General features: G+C 47.2%; 1 protein-coding gene across 3 annotated transcripts in view; it reads left to right on the plus strand.

Moving 5' to 3' along the window:
• Positions 1–19,416, plus strand: part of LOC106561395 (SLIT-ROBO Rho GTPase-activating protein 1) — a 188,674-nt gene extending 169,258 nt beyond the window's left edge. For 2 of the 3 annotated variants that reach the window (XM_045688309.1, XM_045688310.1), the window contains exons 19-22: positions 599–779; positions 7,234–7,371; positions 14,011–14,395; positions 15,289–19,416. In XM_045688309.1, coding sequence (XP_045544265.1) covers positions 599–779; positions 7,234–7,371; positions 14,011–14,395; positions 15,289–15,750 — 1,166 coding nt within the window. In that variant the 3' untranslated portion in view covers positions 15,751–19,416. Of the gene's footprint in view, positions 1–598; positions 780–7,233; positions 7,372–14,010; positions 14,473–15,288 lie in introns of all 3 variants that reach the window. The other variant, XM_045688311.1, reaches the window with a different exon arrangement.
• Positions 19,417–20,920: the final 1,504 nt, after the last annotated feature.

The following is a 20,920-nucleotide window of genomic DNA, read 5'->3' on the forward strand; positions in this document are numbered from 1 at the left end:
CTCTTACTTTTTCAGTTCAGCTATTTTTGTGTATGCGTGCACACACTTCTATGAGTGTCCTTGTCTATGAGCTTGCGCACTATGAAATGAAAATGTAATCAGAGATCAAATTCCTGTCTGTCACGTCTCATTGACTCCACAACACCCCTGTCATTCCCCAAGGCAGAGAGGGGAGAGAGGGAGAAAAAACAAGAGAACCAAGATACATGTTATCTTGGAATCACTGTCCTCTCCACTGCTCTCACCAGGATGCTCATCAGGGAATCTCACTGAGTTGTTTCACACATACTGCTCTGGTTTCCTGCTATCTGAGCTCTGTGGTGCTTCTCCACTGATACCTGTTGTTCTGTTATATGTGTGTAGCTCGGTTGTTATTGACACTAACTAAAATAGACTGACTGCTGCTTTCAATCTCAGATCAATAAATACCAGACCCATTTGTGACATCATTCAGACATGCATAATCGTGACATATAATTGCCAGAAATGTTTATACTCTGATGACACCACTCTGCTAAAAAAAAATGGATTCCTTCATGTACTTTATCAGCCTTTAGTTTGACATACCTGACTGTGTGTTCCTCGTGTTCTTCTGCAGAGGGCGAGCCCATCGAAGCGATTGCCAAGTTTGACTACGTGGGGCGTTCTGCCCGAGAGCTGTGCTTCAAGAAGGGCGCCTCCCTGCTGCTGTACCAGCGGGCATCGGACGACTGGTGGGAGGGACGGCACAACGGCATCGACGGCCTGGTACCTCACCAGTACATCGTGGTGCAGGACATGTGAGTATGCAGCCCATAGACACACACACAGCTTCTGGAGGAGACACTGGCACCTTTATTATCTACATATTCTTATTCCATTTCAGACATCAGTGGACAGGTAATATAAATACATCTGGTGACATAACAATATGTTGAATTAAATCAATGATTTTTTAAAGACTCTACAGGTGGTTTTGCACAGGAATCGTTAGTGGGGCAGGATTTGTAGTTGCTCTCCAATAATGGTACTTGCACAATATGTCCTCATCCTTGAAGTCTAGACCACAACTCCCTTAACAATACATATGACTGCTGTTTAGAGAGGACTCTTATATGCAGTACATTTGTCCACTTCCTTGAAGAGGATCCCTCATTACAACTTGCGTCCTGTTCAAGCTATTGCTCACTCACGTAACTGACCAATCAGTCACTCAATCACATTGTATTTAGCATTTTATTTTCACTCTTAACAGAGAATCCCATTTGGTGTTCCTTTTCAGAGTGAAAGTGACGACATCCGTCCATCTTTAATGTTCTTCCTCTGAATTAATCACGGCTTTTTCTTACTAACAGTAACTCTGAGGGGCCAAGGCTCTGGGGCTGTGTGAAGCAGGGTCCTGGGCTGCAGGCTGGGGGCCTCTGTCTGTCCTACCCATTCTATGATGAACAAGTGTTCTCTAGGGGTCCTTAATTACCCCTTCTGCCCTCTATCAACCCGTCCCCCCCCACCCCCGACAAACCCCAAGCGCACCTTCACACTGGCAACCGTCCCCCTGCCCTGGCAACGATCCCTGCCTAATGGGGTGGAGCTACACCCTCATTAAGAGTGTGAGAGAGACATTGTTTAGTAGCTAGCCAGAGAAACGCATGTTTAAAGCTCTCCTCCTCCGTTAGTGCTGCAGGTCCTTTACCAGCTGTCCCTACATGTGCCTGTATCAATGATTCACTGGGGGAGGCGCCGGCGCTGATGGCTGTTTTCTTAGTTGAAGGAATGACCCAGAGAATTTACAGCCGGGTGTCCTGTAGCATGGCCAAGCATACTGTACTAGTGTTTATTTTCAGCAAACTTAACATGTGTAAATATTTGTATGAACATAACAAGATTCAACAACTGAGACATAAACTGAACAAGTTCCACAGACATGTGACTAACAGAAATGGAATAATGTGTCCCTGAACAAAGGGGGGTCAAAATCAAAAGTAACAGTCAGTATATGTTGTGGCCACCAGCTGCATTAAGTACTGCAGTGCATCTCCTCCTCATGTACTGCACAATATTTGCCAGTTCTTGCTGTTAGATGTTACCACACTCTTCCACCAAGGCACCTGCAAGTTACCGGACATTTCTGGGGGGAATGGCCCTAGCTCTCACCCTCCGATCCAACAGGTCCCAGACGTGGTCAATGGGATTGAGATCCGGGCTCTTCGCTGGCCATGGCAGAACACTGACATTCCTGTCTTGCAGGAAATCACACACAGAACGAGCAGTATGGCTGGTGGCATTGTCATACTGGAGGGTCATGTCAGGATGAGCCTGCAGGAAGGGTACCACATGAGGGAGGAGGATGTCTTCCCTGTAACGCACAGCGTTGAGATTGCCTGCAATGACAACAAGCTCAGTCCGATAATGCTGTGACACACCGCCCCAGACCATGACGGACCCTCCACCTCCAAATTGATCCCGCTCCAGAGTACAGGCCTCAGTGTAATGCTCATTCCTTCGACGATAAATGCAAATCCGACCATCACCCCCGGTGAGAGAGAACCGCGACTCGTCGGTGAAGAGCACTTTTTGCCAGTCCTGTCTGGTCCAGCGACTGTGGGTTTGTGCCCATAGGCGACGTTGTTGCCGGTGATGTCTGGTGAGGACCTGCCTTATAACAGGCCTGCAAGCCCTCAGTCCAGCCTCTCTCAGTCTATTGCGGACAGTCTGAGCACTGATTGAGGGATTGTGCGTTCCTGGTGTATCTCGGGCAGTTGTTGTTGCCATCCTGTACCTGTCCCGCAGATGTGATGTTCGGATGTACCGATCCTGTGCAGGTGTTGTTACACGTGGTCTGCCACTGCGAGGACGATCAGCTGTCCATCCTGTCTCCCTGTAGCGTCGTCTTAGGCGTCTCACAGTACGGACATTGCAATTTATTGCCCTGGGCACATCTGCAGTCCTCATGCCTCCTTGCAGCATGCCTAAGGCACGTTCAGGGATCCTGGGCATCTTTCTTTTGATGTTTTTCAGAGTCAGTAGAAAGGCCTCTTTAGTGTCATAAGTTTTCAGAACTGTGAGCTTAATTGCCTACCGTCTGTAAGATGTTAGTGTCTTAACGACCGTTCCACAGGTGCATGATCATTAATTGTTTATGGTTCATTGAACAAGCATGGGAAACAGTTTTTAAACCCTTTACAATGAAGATCTGTGACATTATATGGATTTTTACGAATTATCTTTGAAAGACAGGGTCCTGAAAAGGGATGTTTATTTTTTTGCAGGGTTTGTGTGTGTGGGTGCGTGGGTTCTTAGGGCTCAGAGACAGTGTTGAGACACTCAGCCCCCATAAAAGAGCCTGGATAAAGTCATGTCTCGCCCTTTCTCCGCATCTGTATCCTCTTTCAGAGCTTAGCTATTAGTCCAGGACAAATCTCTCCAAGGCACGGATATCACTACTAAAAAAATTAACGGCGTGGCATACACTGAGTTTACCAAACATTAGGAACACCTTCCTAATATTGACTTACCACTGCCCCCCCCCCCCCCCCCACACACACATTTTACCCTCAGAACAGCCTCAATATGTCAGGCCATGGACTCTGCAAGGTGTCAAAAGCATTCCACAGGGCCCATGTTGACTCCAATGCCCACAGTCAAGTTGTCTGGATGTCCTTTGGGTGGTGGACCATTCTTGATACACACAGGAAACTGTTGAGAGTGAAAAACCCAGCAGCGTTGCAGTTCTTGACACAAACCGGTGTGCCTGGCACTTACTACCATAGCTCGTTCAAAGGCACTTCAATATTTTGTCTTGCCCATTCACCATCTGAATGGCACACATACACAATCCAGTTGATTTATCAAGTAACATCAATAAGGGATCCTGGATTCACCTGGTCAGTCTATGTCATGGAAAGAGCAGGTGTTGTTCATGTTTTGTACACTCAATGTATAGAAGCACTTGTGTGAAATAGAGTAAGATGAGCTTTGTGTATCAGATTGCTGGGCCTCAGTCATCCTTCTTGTGATACTTGTGTGGATGTAGCATGCGTGCACATTTTATTAAAATGTTTTATTTATTTCTCCTTTATTTAACCAGGTAGGCTAGTTGAGAACAAGTTCTCATTTGCAACTGCGACCAGGCCAAGATAAAGCAAAGCAGTTCGACACATACAACAACACAGAGTTACACATGGAATAAACAAACATACAGTCAATAATACAGTAGAAAAAGTATATATACAGCATGTGCAAATGAGGTAGGATAAGGGAGGTAAGGCAATAAATAGGCCATAGTGGCGAAGTAATTACAATATAGCAATTACAATATAGCAATTAAAACACTGGAATGGTAGATGTGCAGAAGATGAATGTGCAAGTAGAGATACTGGGGTGCTAAGGAGCAGATAAATAAATAAATAAATACAGTATGGGGATGAGGTAGTTGGATGGGCTATTTACAGATGAGCTATGTACAGGTGCCGTGATCTGTGAGCTGCTCTGACAGCTGGTGCTTAAAGCTAGTGAGGGAGATATGAGTCTCCAGCTTCAGTGATTTTTGCAGTTCGTTCCAGTCATTGGCAGCAGAGAACTGGAAGGAGAGGCGGCCAAAGGAAGAATTGGCTTTGGGGGTGACCAGTGAGATATACCTGCTGGAGCGCGTGCTATGGTTGGGTGCTGCTATGGTGACCAGTGAGCTGAGATAAGGCGGGGCTTTACCTAGCAGAGACTTGTAGATGACCTGGAGCCAGTGGGTTTGGCGACGAGTATGAAGCTAGGCCAGCCAACGAGAGCGTACAGGTCGCAGTGGTGGGTAGTGTATGGGGCTTTGTTGACGAAACGGATGGCACTGTGATAGACTGCATCCAATTTGTTGAGTAGAGTGTTGGAGGCTATTTTGTAAATGACATTGCCGAAGTCGAGGATCGGTAGGATGGTCAGTTTTACGAGGGTATGTTTGGCAGCATGAGTGAAGGATGCTTTGTTGCGAAATAGGAAGCCGATTCTAGATTTCATTTGGGATTGGAGATTCTTAATGTGAGTCTGGAAGGAGAGTTTACAGTCTAAACAGACACCTAGGTATTTATAGTTGTCCACATATTCTAAGTCAGAACCGTCCAGAGTAGTGATGCTGGACAGGTGGGCAGGTGCGGGCAGCGATCGGTTGAAAAGCATGCATTTAATTTTACTTGCATTTAAGAGCAGTTGGAGGCCACAGAAGGAGAGTTGTATGGCATTGAAACTCGTCTGGAGGTTAGTTAACACAGTGTCCAAAGAAGGGCCAGAGGTATACAGAATGGTGTTGTCTGCGTAGAGGTGGATCAGAGAATCACCAACAGCAAGAGCGACATCATTGATGTATACAGAGAAGAGAGTCGGCCCGAGAATTGAACCCTGCGGCACCCCCATAGAGACTGCTAGAAGTCCTGACAACAGACCCTCCGATTTGACACACTGAACTCTATCTGAGAAGTAGTTGGTGAAACAGGCGAGGCAATCATTTGAGGAACTAAGGCTGTTGAGTCTGCCGATAAGAATGTGGTGATTGACAGAGTCGAAAGCCTTGGCCAGTTCGATGAATACGGCTGCACAGTATTGTCTCTTATCGATGGCGGTTATGATATCGTTTAGGACCTTGAGCGTGGCTGAGGTGCACCCATGACCAGCTCTGAAACCAGATTGCATGGCGGAGAAGGTACGGTGGGATTCGAAATGGTCGGTAATCTGTGGTGTGTGTGTAGGATTGCAAAGCCCCGGTAATTTACCAAAGTTACTGGAATTTTCTTAAACATTCCCGTAGTTTACTAGTAACATTAGCATATGACCGGTAATATTCCTGCGCTTTGCAACCCTAGGTGTGTGTGTGTGTGGTTTGTTGTCCAGTCCATTATTCCCCACTCCACCAGGCTCTGTGGCTACTAAGCAGATCTGATTGCTACCACCTGAAAAGATCAGTCACCATCTATAGTGTATGCAGCTAGCGCTCAGCTCAGTCACGCACGCCCACTGAGATAACCCAAACAGCTGGCTCTGGTCATGCTGCCTGGCAGCCCTGGACACACCACTACAAATGGAAGGATAATAGATCCAGGCCTATAAGTCAACATGAGCCTGGAGGAGAGGCTAGTTAGGAATGCTTGACTGAACTCAATGCACTAAACTATTCACTGTGGTATCAGATGCCTTCATCTTCTAAACTATTCACTGTGGTATCAGATGCCTTCATCCTCTAAACTATTCACTGTGGTATCAGATGCCTTCATCCTCTAAACTATTCACTGTGGTATCAGATGCCTTCATCCTCTAAACTATTCACTGTGGTATCAGATGCCTTCATCCTCTAAACTATTCACTGTGGTATCAGATGTCTTCATCTTCTAAACTATTCACTGTGGTATCAGATGTCTTCATCTTCTAAACTATTCACTGTGGTATCAGATGCCTTCATCCTCTAAACTATTCACTGTGGTATCAGATGCCTTCATCTTCTAAACTATTCACTGTGGTATCAGATGCCTTCATCCTCTAAACTATTCACTGTGGTATCAGATGCCTTCATCTTCTAAACTATTCACTGTGGTATCAGATGCCTTCATCTTCTAAACTATTCACTGTGGTATCAGATGCCTTCATCTTCTAAACTATTCACTGTGGTATCAGATGCCTTCATCTTCTAAACTATTCACTGTGGTATCAGATGCCTTCATCTTCTAAACTATTCACTGTGGTATCAGATGTCTTCATCCTCTAAACTATTCACTGTGGTATCAGATGTCTTCATCTTCTAAACTATTCACTGTGGTATCAGATGCCTTCATCCTCTAAACTATTCACTGTGGTATCAGATGCCTTCATCTTCTAAACTATTCACTGTGGTATCAGATGCCTTCATCTTCTAAACTATTCACTGTGGTATCAGATGCCTTCATCTTCTAAACTATTCACTGTGGTATCAGATGCCTTCATCTTCTAAACTATTCACTGTGGTATCAGATGCCTTCATCTTCTAAACTATTCACTGTGGTATCAGATGCCTTCATCTTCTAAACTATTCACTGTGGTATCAGATGCCTTCATCTTCTAAACTATTCACTGTGGTATCAGATGCCTTCATCTTCTAAACTATTCACTGTGGTATCAGATGCCTTCATCTAAATTATTGTTGCATAATTAATAATTGTAATAATAATAATTGTTGCATTATTGTTGCTTGGACTTTTGCCGGATTGTCTTTTTGTCTTCTTTTTGTGCGTGTATGTGTCACAGGGATGATCATTTCTCAGACACGCTTAGTCAGAAGGCTGACAGTGAGGCCAGCAGCGGCCATGGAGCTGAGGACAAGTGTTCAGGAAAAGACATGAGCTCTCCTACGGACACCAGGATCACTGACGCCTACATTGGCAGGTGAGCTCAACCACATCTCACCTCTACCTTACCTAGTGAGGCAGTATTTATTAAGCACCAAACAGAGGAATATGGACTGAAACATGGGGGGGGACAACTTGACTTGTCCAACAAGGAACAAGCATTTCTGTTTTACAGCCAAACCAATAATGGCTGATTTCTGGGTCTGGCTGCCAGTGGGTGGCGCTGGCTTGGACTACCACCACTCACTCCACTGTGCTGTTGTCAGCTACAGGTTAAAAGATCAAAAGGGCTACATGACATTAGGTAGATGCACGTAAAAAAATTACATGTAGAAATATAAACATTCTGTGGAATGGAGATGAATCCAGAATGAGTTCCAATAGAGGAAAAACAGTTGTGCGTACCTGGCTTTACTTATGACTAACACTGAGGGACATGTACGGGAGTTAGTCAGTGAGTCTACATGAGAAGGACCAGATGTTATCTTACATGCAGGGTCATCCACACTGTTAGCTAAACCTGTCAACTAAACCTGTCAGCTAAACCTGTAAGCTAAACCTGTCAGCTAAACCTGTCAACTAAACCTGTCAGCTAAACCTGTCAGCTAAACCTGTCAGCTAAACCTGTCAACTAAACCTGTCAGCTAAACCTGTCAGCTAAACCTGGGCCCGTATTCACAAAGACACTAGGAGAGTTGATATAGTATCAGCTTTTTTAGAAACAATAATATGGACAGAGGAGACCTGATTCTAGGTCAGCGCTCCTATTCTCAGCCTAATGGCCAATAGAATCATGGTTGAATCATCGTCCCAGTCAGTGGGTAATCTAAGTCCATTTTCAGATGGTTGGCTTCAGTCAACATCAGGGTGTAAATACATTAGAGGGGTTATTTCATAGTTGTCATTCTCAGAGCAATCTAGGGCAGACTCATACACACACACACACTCCTGTCGTATCTTTTTGGCAGGGACTATAAAGGCTTCTGGGAGAGCGACAGTATTTTCTCACTCGTTCTTCTGTTCATTGCTGCATTCTAATTTGTGTGACGGAGTAGGCAACCTTGAGAAATCTGCCACTGGCATCAGCCTGTAAGTTTAGATAGTGTTTTATTGAAAGGAGAAATGTTGATGAATCATACTTTTGACTAGCTATGCGTTCCATTCCTTGTTATCCCCTCCCTCGCTACCCCTCCACCCCTCCACCCCTTGAGCCAGGACTACTTTCTCTATCCCCTCCTCCCTCCATGCCTCTCTGCCCCCCTCCCTGCCTCTCTACCCCCCTCCCTCCCTGCCTCTCTACCCCCCTCCCGCCCTGCCTCTCTACCCCCCTCCCGCCCTGCCTCTCTACCCCCCTCCCGCCCTGCCTCTCTACCCCCCTCCCGCCCTGCCTCTCTACCCCCTCCCTCCTGCCTCTCTGCCCCCCCCCCTGCCTCTCTACCCCCCTCCCTCCCTGCCTCTCTACCCCCTCCCCCTGCCTCTCTACCCCCCTCCCTGCCTCTCTACCCCCTCCCCCCTGCCTCTCTACCCCTCCCTCCCTCCTCTCCCCCCTTCCCCTCTCTCTACCCCCTTCCCTCTCTCTCCCCCCTCCCTCCCTACCCCCCTCCCTCCCCTCCTCCCTCCCTGCCTCTACCCCTCCTCCCTCCCTGCCTCTTCCCCCTCCCTCCTCTGCCTCTACCCCCTTCCTCTCTCGCTCTCTACCCCTCCCTCTCTCTCTCCCCCTCCCTCTCTACCCCCTCCCTCTCTCCCCCTCCCTCTCTCTCTTCCCCTCTCTCTCTCTTCCCCTCTCTCTCTCTACCCCTCTCTCTCTCTACCCCTCTCTCTCTCTACCCCTCTCTCTCTCTACCCCTCTCTCTCTCTACCCCTCCCTCCCTCCCTCTCTCTCTATACCCCTCTCTCCCTTTCTATATCTCCCCCTCTCTCTCTCTACCCCTCCCTCTCTCTCCCCTCCCTCTCTACCCTCTCCCTCCCTCCCTCTCTCCCTCCCTATCTCCCCCTCCCTCTCTCACTTCCCCTCTCTCTCTCTTCCCCTCCCTCTCTCTACCCCTCCCTCTCTCTACCCCTCTCTCTCTCTCTACCCCTCTCTCTCTCTCTACCCCTCTCTCTCTCTACCCCTCCTCCCTCCCTCCCTCTCTCTCTATACCCCTCTCTCCCTTTCTATATCTCCCCCTCTCTCTCTCTACCCCTCCCCTGCCTCCCGCTCTCCCCCTGCCTCCCGCTCTCCCCCTGCCTCCCGATCTACCACCCCTCCCTCTCTATCACCTTTACCTCCCTCTCATCCCTCCCTCTCTTCCCACCCTCCCTCCCTCTCTACCTACCCTCCCTGCCTCTCTACCCCCCCTCCCTGCCTCTCTACCCCCTCCCTCCCTGCCTCTCTACCCCCCACCCTCCCTCCCTCTCTACCCCCCCACCCTCCCTCCCTCTCTACCTACCCACCCTCCCTCCTCTCTACGACTCTCCTCCCTCTCTACCCCTCCCTCCTGCTCTCTCCCTCTCCCCCTCCCTCCCTCTCTAGCCCCCTCCCTCCCTCCCTCTCTAGCCCCCTCCTCCCTCCCTCTCTACCCCCTCCCTCCCTGCCTCTCTACCCCCCTCCCTCCCTGCCTCTCTACCCCCTCCCTCCCTGCCTCTCTACCCCCTCCCTCCCTGCCTCTCTAGCCCCCTCCTCCCTGCCTCTCTAGCCCCCTCCTCCCTCCCTCTCTACCCCCTCCCTCCCTGCCTCTCTACCCCCCCTCCCTCCCTCCCTCCCTCCCTCTCTCTATACCCCTCTCTCCCTCCCTCTCTATATCTCCCCCTCTCTCTCTCTACCCCTCCCCCTCTCTCCCTCTCTCCCCTGCCTCCCGCTCTCCCGCTCTCCCCTGCCTCCCGCTCTCCCCCTGCCTCCCTCTCTATCACCCCTACCTACCCTCCCTCTCTTCTCTCCCTCTCTCTCTACCTCTCCCTCCCTCCCTCTCCCGCTCTCCCCCTGCCTCCCACTCTCCCCCTGCCTCCCGCTCTACCACCCCTCCCTCCATCCCTCCCTCTCTTCCCACCTTCCCTCCCTCTCTACCCACCCTCCCTCCCTCCCTCCCTCTCTTCCCTCCCTCTCTACCCCCCTCTCTCCATCTCTCTTTCCCGCTCTACTGTTCTATGCAGACATGGCTCAGCACTGTTGAATCATTCATATCTTTGGCTTTATTTAGATATCTCTCCTTCTACTCCCATTTACAGCATTTCTATTATACAACAGCAGTAATTACAGCCTAGAATTGTAGTCAACCAGAGAACATGATTGTATTATCTGGTTTGCTTTTGTATGACATTATCAATAGTATGGAAAACCTTGCAGTCATGATTCATATTATAATATGGTTTATAAGTACCCAATGACTGTCTGTAGACTGTACTGTAGCGTTGTTTTCCTTTCTGTAATCCTGTCCATAGATTGAGTTGTGTGATCTTACTTCCCCTACTGGTTATGAAGAGTCCATGCACATGTTTACCCCTCCACGTGTTGACTCCACAAATCCCCAGTCAGTCCTTCATCTGTATCAGAACACATCATGTCCCATATTTAGCTCCATGATGAATCTCCACTCTTAATGAGTGGCTGAGACAGACCGTGTTAATTAGGCAGAAATTAGACTGAGACTTGTAACACGCCTAGGAAGGATGATTAAGGGATGAATAGCTGCTCGACTCATTTTTATTGTTTATTTAACCTTTATTTAACTTGGCAAGTCAGTTAAGAACCAATTCTTATTTACAATGACAGCCTACCCCGGCCAAACCCAGACGACGCTGGCCCAATTGTGCACCACCCTATGGGACTCCCAATCACGTCCAGTTGTTATTCAACCTGGAATCAAACCAGGGTCTGTAGTGACGCCTCTAGCACTGAGATGCAGTGCCTTAGACCGCTGCGCCACTCGGGAGCCCTGAATGACTCATGAATGACACTTGATGGAGATAAAGGTTTTGGGATATGAGACAGGAAGTACTGTGCAGCTAGCCTGGTCCCAGATCGGTTTGTGCTGTCTTCCTGACTACTATGGTCTTGTGGCATGTTAATGACTGAAGGAGTTGGCTATACAGCACAAACAGATCTGGGACCAGGCTACAGCGCAACAATACCCCTTTAGTAGATGTTATTTGTCAGTTTCTGTGTCGTTGCATAACAAGTCATTGATTTAGGGTTTCTGCCTGGTGTTGTGTAGGGAATATTAGTTTGATATTATGTTAGTGGTGAGGCAAAAATTGTCATCTCTCAATGGTTTATTGAATAATTAAAAAGGACCGAACAAAAACAGTTTGAATGAAAAAGTCCCCTATAACCCCTTAAAGTACTTTTATTCCCTCACAATCTCCACTCATAACCATCTTTCAATTAACTTTTTCCTCAGAGTATATCCACTGGAACAATCGTAAATTGTAATCTCTCTATGGTTAAATATCTTTATATATTTCTCTTATCATATCATCCTCCGACACTGCTGTCAGACAGGCAGCCTATCACATTTGGTGCTGATTAGGTAGGGGGATGAAACATTATGGCTGTCTCATGGGCTGTGTCCCAAATGCCCCCCTATTCCCTCTTTAGTGAACTACTTTTGAACAGAGCCTAATGGGCCCTGGTCAGAAAAAGTGGACTTTATAGGATGGCCCCCTGCTAGGCTGGGTTTGATAAATATGCAGAGCAGACCAGGGTCTTATCAAAGCCTCAGTAGAGATGATGGGCTGCTCCACTCTGCCGGCCCATTACAGAGGAATGAGATGGCTTCAGGGGACCATTAGTTACTGTGGAGAGGCAGGACCGAGACGTGTACTGTACGTGTCTGTGTGCCTGCGTGTGTGAGGGTGCCTGTGTGCTACTAGGTCTCTGTGTGCGTGCCTTGCGTAAGGGATGCACACTTGTGTGTGGCAGGTCAGGTGTATATCTATGTTCAGTCAGGAGGGTGTGTTGAGACAGCAGGTTCAGGTGGAGGACAGCTTAAATGCTGAGCCAGCTGAACCTTCTCCCAGGCAGGCAGGCAGGGGGCAGGCAGGCAGGGGGCAGGAAGGCAGGGGGTAGGCAGGCAGGGGGGCAGGAAGGCAGGGGGGTAGGCAGGCAGGGGGCAGGCAGGCAGGGGGCAGGCAGGCAGGGGGGCAGGCAGGCAGGGGGGTAGGCAGGCAGGGGGGCAGGCAGGCAGGGGGGCAGGAAGGCAGGGGGGCAGGCAGGCAGGGGGGCAGGAAGGCAGGGGGCAGGCAGGCAGGGGGCAGGAAGGCAGGGGGCAGGAAGGCAGGGGGCAGGCAGGCAGGGGGCAGGCAGGCAGGGGGGCAGGCAGGCAGGGGGGCAGGCAGGCAGGGGGGCAGGCAGGCAGGGGGCAGGAAGGTAGGGGGCAGCGGCAGGGGGGCAGGCAGGCAGGGGGCAGGCAGGCAGGGGGCAGGCAGGCAGGGGGCAGGCAGGCAGGGGGGCAGGCAGGCAGGGGGCAGGCAGGCAGGGGGGTAGGAAGGCAGGGGGGCACTGTGTGGCTAAAGGTTCAGATAAAGACCCAGCCTGCAGGCCTCTCAGTGCTGCAGCTGGAGCCCTGCCTCAGAACAAGCTACTAGGAGCACTTTGGGACTGACATATAGGTTTACGTCTGAACACTACATTCAGACAGAAGGCTTCAACAACTCTGTCTAGAGTCTATATCCCCACACCGACTAAGAATCTGTGTGACTGTACATTACCCCACACCGACTAAGAATCTGTGTGACTGTACATTACCCCACACTGACTAAGAATCTGTGTGACTGTACATTACCCCACACTGACTAAGAATCTGTGTGACTGTACATTACCCCACACTGACTAAGAATCTGTGTGACTGTACATTACCCCACACTGACTAAGAATCTGTGTGACTGTACATTACCCCACACTGACTAAGAATCTGTGTGACTGTACATTACCCCACACTGACTAAGAATCTGTGTGACTGTACATTACCCCACACCGACTAAGAATCTGTGTGACTGTACATTACCCCACACTGACTAAGAATCTGTGTGACTGTACATTACCCCACACTGACTAAGAGTCTGTGTGACTGTACATTACCCCATACTGACTAAGAATCTGTGTCACTGTACATTACCCCACACTGACTAAGAATCTGTGTGACTGTACATTACCCCACACTGACTAAGAATCTGTGTGACTGTACATTACCCCACATTGATTAAGAATCTGTGTGACTGTACAATACCCCACACTGACTAAGAATCTGTGTGACTGTACAATACCCCATACTGACTAAGAATCTGTGTCACTGTACATTACCCCACACTGACTAAGAGTCTGTGTGACTGTACATTACCCCACATTGATTAAGAATCTGTGTGACTGTACATTACCCCACACTGACTAAGAATCTGTGTGACTGTACAATACCCCATACTGACTAAGAATCTGTGTCACTGTACATTACCCCACACTGACTAAGAGTCTGTGTGACTGTACATTACCCCACACTGACTAAGAATCTGTGTGACTGTACATTACCCCATACTGACTAAGAATCTGTGTGACTGTACATTACCCCACACTGACTAAGAGTCTGTGTGACTGTACATTACCACGGCTGTTTACAGACACTGCAACATTTCTAAGGTTTAGCTAAAACCCATCGACTTGACCTCAGTGTCTGTCTGTCTCTTCCCGCCCTCTCCCATATCCCAGCAGGCATAAGAAGAGGACGGAGCCCCCCTCCCGCCGCCCCCCGGCGCGCCCCAATGATGTCAACTGCATGGTGCACCCCTCCCAGCAGACCCAAGGGGGCCAGGCTCACACACCTGAGATGGGCTCCCCAGTTCTGGGTCACTCCTTCAGCCCCCGGGACCTGCTGCGGAGCCGCAACCATGGCCAGCTTCCCATGGACAGCCCCGAGCACCGGCGCCGAACAGGCCACGGCAGCCTGACCAACATCAGCCGCCACGAGTCACTGAAGAAGATGGAGAGCCCGCCCATTCGACGCTCCACAAGCTCGGGCCAGTACACGGCCGTGTTCCAGGACTCCCACCCGCACGGTGGTGGCAAGCCCCTTGATCCGGAGACCATTGCACAGGTCAGCGCCAGCACCGCGGGACGAGCGCGCCTCCCTCCGCCAGCAGCAGCACAGCCCTGCCCCGCCCTGTAAACCTAGTTAGTCTGCTTACTCTGAGTTCTGCTACTACTGAACACCTCTGTCACAACACTCCCAAACACATTCACAATCTAGTTTTCCTTTATAGTTATCAAGACGCTCTTATTCAGAGTGACTTACAATAAGTTCAGTCAGCTAAAGTAGGGGAGACAAGACGACCACATATCACGATCATTGCAACAAAACTTTCTTTAAAAAAACTACTATCAGCAACCAACACACTATCAGTGTTCGTGTCTGTTACAGCTTCAGAGACAGATTCTGGGACATTGATGTTGAGTAAAATAGCTTTTGAGACTACCTATTTTTATAATGTTCCACACAGTCACGTACAGTTACAAAAGCTGTTAATTTGGTCCGAGTGCTACGTGTCAGAACAGAAAATAGAAAGTCATTATTACAAAGCAGCATCAGTGTCTGCATGGTAATACTTTGTCGGCACAGGCTCCAATTACCTTATCAGAGCTCTGATAACAATGTAGCGCATTTTGACTGTAGCAGTGTGCATTGTGCGAAAGCATGAGAAGCCATCAGCAGCGTGGAGAGACTTCTAATTAGGAAGCTGAGGGTCAGAGAGAGGACGATGTCTCTCTCCGTTGGGTTGTCGGTCTCTGGGAGATGCTCGGATGAATGTCCTTCCATCGCTGCATCCTGTCTTATTCTAAGTCAGGAACATACCCAGGGATTACAGTCTTATCCTGATGGTGCTCACATGTACTGTATGTATGATGCATGCTGGTGGTGTGATGACACTGTATTCCCTTAACTTGTCTATCGTTCTTTTCTCTCCTCCCTTGATTTGCCTCTCCCTGCAGGACATAGAGGAGACGATGAACACGGCGCTGAACGAGCTGCGTGAGCTGGAGAGGCAGAGTTCGGCCAAGCACGCTCCCGATGTTGTGCTGGACACCCTGGAGCAGAGGCAGTCGACCGGGGGCCCCACCCCAGCCAGCTCCAGCGAGTCCCTCAGCCCCCTCCACAACATCCTTCTGAGGGCCCAGACCGGCGAGGCCGGGGGGCCCCAGATGCGCCGCAGCACCAGCTCTTCCAGCGACACCATGAGCACCTTCAAGCCCGTAGTGGTACCCTGTATGGGGGTGCATCTTAAGCCGCCTGCCCTGAGGCCCAAGCCCCTGGTGCTGCCCAAGACGGGCCCGGCTCATCCCCCCCCCTGTGCACCCTCCCCAAGACCCCCTGGACAAGTCATGCACCATGTGAACTTTGAACTCTGGGATGGGAACATGGACCAACAGGAGAGGGTCTCTGACTACATATAGTAGCAACATGTTATCATTGTCTATAGATAATAATAATAATAGTAACAATATTGTGTAAGACGGTATAAGAACAGTCCATTGCCTGGACATTGAGGATACTGTAGTTGTTTGCTTTGTGAGAAAGATGTGTTTTCTTGTGTCAAAGTTAACCAGTGTCCAGTAAGTTAACCACATTTATTAACAATGAAAACAGGAACATTCTCAGGTCTGCTAGACAGACTGAACTACCACAAGGAAAGGGGCATGTTTCAGTGTGACTAACTATTTAACAGACAAATAATCGTCAAGATCCATATGGAAAATACTGTAGAATCTGCTGAAATGCCTAGCATCGCTAGATAAGTCAACTTTTTCTTCTTGATCATTACTGTATACAGAACAACAAATCACGAGGCTTCCTTTGAGGTTAGAGAAACGAGTCTGGTAGTTTACAAAAAACTAGAGAACTACAAAATAATGAACGCTAAAGAAACAAAGTAGTGCACGTTGCAATTCTGTTTTGTTTACTACTCAGCCAGGGGAACTATGGGAAATGTAGTCCGTGTCAGCTGAACCTGACTATGGTTTGCTTCTCACTTAGATGGACAACGCTTAGATTTAGAGTACTGATCGTAAGGCTTTACTGCCACTCAGAAATATAAGCTGTCAATAGTGAAAGCTGTTGGAAGTTTGGATGTAGCTAATGTTTTATAGCTGAGACTGAAGCAGGGAGGGCAAGAGTCCAGATATGTGTGTGATCATAAGGATGCACTCTCACATACAGTTTTGGCCAAATATATTAGCACCCTTGCACTTTTCTGAAATAATTCCCTATTTCTTCTCAAATAAATTGCAATTGGAAAAAAACTTTGGTCTCCACATCTTATTGAATTTTCAACATTGCAGAACATATTTTATTTTTGTAAACTTTATTTTCTAAATTATATTTGTAAACTTAAGACAAATGGCCTGGGCAAAATTATTGGTACCCAGGAGCTAGTACTTATGCTGTGGGGTTGCTTTGCTGCCTCTGGTACTGGGGCCTTGAACGTTTGCAAGACATCATCAATCATGAAATCAGCAGATTATCAAGGTATTGTGGAGTTTAATGTTCAACCCAGTGTCCAAAAAGTGTGTCTTTGTTTAAGGTTGTGGGTCTTCCAGCAGGACAACAATGCAAAACACACGTCAAAAGCACCCTGAAATGGTTCAAGAAGAAACGCTGAACTGTTCTGGAGTGGCCAGCGAGGAGTTCAGATCTGAATCACATCCATAACCTATGGAGGAATCTGAAAACAACAGTTGGTGGAGGGCACCCTCAAACATGGAAGAATTAGAGCAGTTTGCTGCAGAAAAGTGGGCCAAATTGCCAGTTGAAAGGTACAGCAAGCTCACTGATGGCTCCAAGAAGCATTTATTTGAAGTTATCTTGGCCAAAGGCTGTGTAACCAAGTTCAAGCTCTGGGGTGCTAATCATTTTGTCCATGCCATTTTTCTTTATTTTCTCAAATTGTAAACTTAAGTTCACAAATATAAAATTGGTTCTGCAATGTTGAAAATCCAATAAGGAGTGGAGACCAGTTTATTTATTTTTTAAGTTTCTACTTATTTGTGAAGAAATAGGGAATTATTTAAGAAAAGTGCAAAGGTGCCAATGTATATTGCTGCAACTGTATATAATATATAATTGGACAGTAGATGATGAGATGTTTATTTTGTTTATTTGGTGCACTTGGCAACAACAAATGAACTGGATACACTTTTGTCAAGGACTAGGCTGCACCTCCCAAAAGATGTTATGAGATGTTACAAGATTGCCTACATGTTGATTTTATATGGCTTTAATGTTATCGCAGCATCATAGTTCTAAACAAGGTCTGGAAGGAGACGAGGTTACAACCACTGTGAAATATTACCCGTTCTGGAAATCCTGTGAATGTTTATATACTCTTGAAGACCTGTGTCGAACCTTCGTTGGCTTTTTGTCTTTAGATTCAAGGGGAGTGGTTGAGAATGGTTTGCATATAAAACAGAGTATCGAAAACACACCAGAGCTTGGTTTACAACAACACACAATGTCTGGCTTTCTCTGTCCAAAGACGACATATACTTTTACAGCATGGATGTTTGTTTCTCTCTCTCCCTCCTTCTGCAATGTAAACATTCTTTTAGACTCCCTAAACTCATGGCAGTAAACTCCCAAAGACGGAATGCTGGACTGACTGTTGCTGCAAAAGACCCATTTTGTTTATACTGCTTCTTGTCAGTGTTTTAGGAGCTTTATATCCCATCCCCATAGCCCCTTCTGACCTGTAGGCTAATCCTTGTGTTGTGGATGGGGAGATGGGCCGGTCCATTACGTTGTGGGGGAGATGTGACTGATGTTTAGATTCTCCATCAGGACTTTGTTAGTACATTTAGGTTATAAACCCCCTTTTGAATGATTGATGTGTGCCAGATCCCAGCTGTATAGAGGAGCAGACGCAGCACATGTGGACGTGGGGAATGCATATTCACATGTTCACTGAAGACCATGTCACATGATGTGGGTGTCAGTGTGAAGGCTGCTGAGGGGACGACGGCTCATAATGTATGGAATGGAGTATAATCTAGTGAATGGAAACCATGTGTTTGATACCATTCCCTTCACTCCATTCCTGCCATTATTATGTGCTGTCCTCCCCTCAGCAGCCTCCACTGGTGGGTGCATGTGACAACTAACTGGCCTCCTCATACTGTAACTGTGTGTTCTCCTGTGACAGTGCCCTCTATGGGTCACTTTTAAAGGTGCTGTGTAGCTGAAGACAAGAGACTGATGGGTGCATGTGTTGGGAAGCTTGCATCTGGTTAAAGAACAAGGACTCCAAAAAGCATTGTCTCAAGTTTGCAATAAGCAATGTTTTCCTTGGCATACAACTGCAACGGGTTTATTTTTGTCTGTTGCCAAAATGTCATGTATATTAAAAGTGAATTTGATTTGAATTCTAGATTACTAACCCTTTCTGGATTTTGTAATCATTTTTGTTTAAGATTTTGTTTGTTAGAATTTAATGGGATTTTTAGAACAAAGGTTGTAGAAATTCAAAGGTCCAAAGAACAGAGCCACGGAATTTGCAGGTGTCCCACCCAAACTTCGGTCGTATTCATCAGACACCAAACGGAAGAAAACTAACAAACAGGGAGGGACTACCCCAATAAGAAACGCTCATTTTGTTTTCCGTTTTGCAACAGTGTCCTAATGAACATGAGCCTGTTGTAATCTGAGTTGTCTTTCTATATGCCATTATGCACAGTTAGCAGTGAAGTCCTGCCTGTTGACTGTTGCTTTGTGTCCATGTACATCTGTAGTATGTACACATGAAAGTGCCTTAGTTCATAGTTTCTCTAAAACATTTTCAATGTTCTGTACTGTTGCATTCTTATTTCAGACCCTGTGTTATGAGCAAGTGGAGTAGGAAGTGAGACATGAATTAATAAGCGACGTCTTGCTTCTCAATATCTGCGGTGCTGCTCGTGGCAACGTCATTTTGCGGAGTCTACCTTTAATAATAAAGATACTGCTTATCCATTGTGACATTGCACAGAACTGTATATTTGGCATGTAACATCTTAACAACTTTTAGAGCTCTGAGGGCTGTTCCTCAAGGGTTTTTCTGTCTAATAAAGGAAATACACTGAACAACAATATAAACGCAACATGTAAAGTGTTGGTCCCATGTTTCATGAGCTGAAATAAAAATTCTCAATTCGCACAAAAAGCTTATTTCTCTCAAATGTGCACAAATTTGTTTACATCCCTGTTAGTGAGCATTTCCATCCACCTGACAGATGTGGCATATCAAGGAGCGGATTAAACAGCATTATCATTACACAGGTGTACCTTGTGCTGGGGACAATAAAAGTCCACTAAAATGTGCAGTTTTGTCACAACGCAATGCCACAGATGTCTCAAGTTTTGAGGGAGCGTGCAATTGTCATGCTGACTACAGGAATGTCCACCAGAGCTGTTGGCAGAGAATTCAATGTTCATTTCTCCACCATAAACCAGCTCCAATGTTCTTTTAGAGAATTTGACAGTATGTCCAACCAGCCTCACAACCGCAGTCCACGTGTAACCACGCCAGTTCAGGACTTCCACATCCGGCTTCTTCACCTGCGGGATCGTCTGAGACCAGCAACCCAGACAGTTTATGAAACTGTGGGTTTGCACAACCAAAGAATTTCTGCACAAACTGTCAGAAACCGTCTCAGGGAAACTCCTTTGCATGCTCGTCGTCCTCACCAGGGTCTTGACCTGACTGCAGTTTGGCGTTGTAACTGAATTCAGTGGGCAAATGCACACCTTCGATGGCCACTGGCACGCTGGAGAAGTGTGCTCTTCATGGATGAATCCTGGTTACTGACAACGAACACAATTACATTTTATCGATGGCAATTTGAATGCACAGAGATACCGTGATGACATCCTGAGGCCCATTATCGTGCCATTCATCGTCCGCCATCACCTCATGTTTCAGCAGGATCTGTGACCAACAGATGCATATCTGTATTCCCAGTCATGTGAAATCCATAGATTAGGGTCTAATGAATTTATTTAAATTGACTGATTTCCTTATATGAGCTGTAACTCAGTAAAATTGTAGAAATTGTTGCATGTTGTGTTTATATTTTTGTTCGGTATAGTTTGTTCAGTCTGAAGTGGCCTTGTACTCTTGTGATACCATGAGCACTGTGCACACTGTCAGCAGAATTACAAGCCTCTGTTGAATCATTGGTCATTGTGTTACATGACATACTTCACTATTTAATGGTGCAGAAACTATTTTTATGTTCTTTCTTAAATATAGAAAATAGTTTTTAGCTTTTCCTGTCAGCTTAGGTCCTATACCCATTTTCCTCAGAGTAAGGTAGAATAATGAACATTAGTTTGCAAATGAGTATACATTGTACAAGTCATTTACAAGCTAATGTTCATTATAGAGTTAGTGCTTCTCCATATTCAAATGAACCAGTTTCAATGGGGACTCTCCCCTTAAACACACTAGCAGTTGAGGACTGGGACTGAGCCCCAACAGCAGTAGCTGGCTGTGTCATGTTGCTAGTAGAGGACCTTTGCACGGTCACAAATACAGTTCAAAGTAGCACATTACTACCTATTAGCACCCAGTACAAGATCTTAGCATTAAAAATT

Source organism: Salmo salar, chromosome ssa10, assembly GCF_905237065.1.
Source record: "Salmo salar chromosome ssa10, Ssal_v3.1, whole genome shotgun sequence".
Classification (NCBI taxonomy): domain Eukaryota; kingdom Metazoa; phylum Chordata; class Actinopteri; order Salmoniformes; family Salmonidae; genus Salmo; species Salmo salar.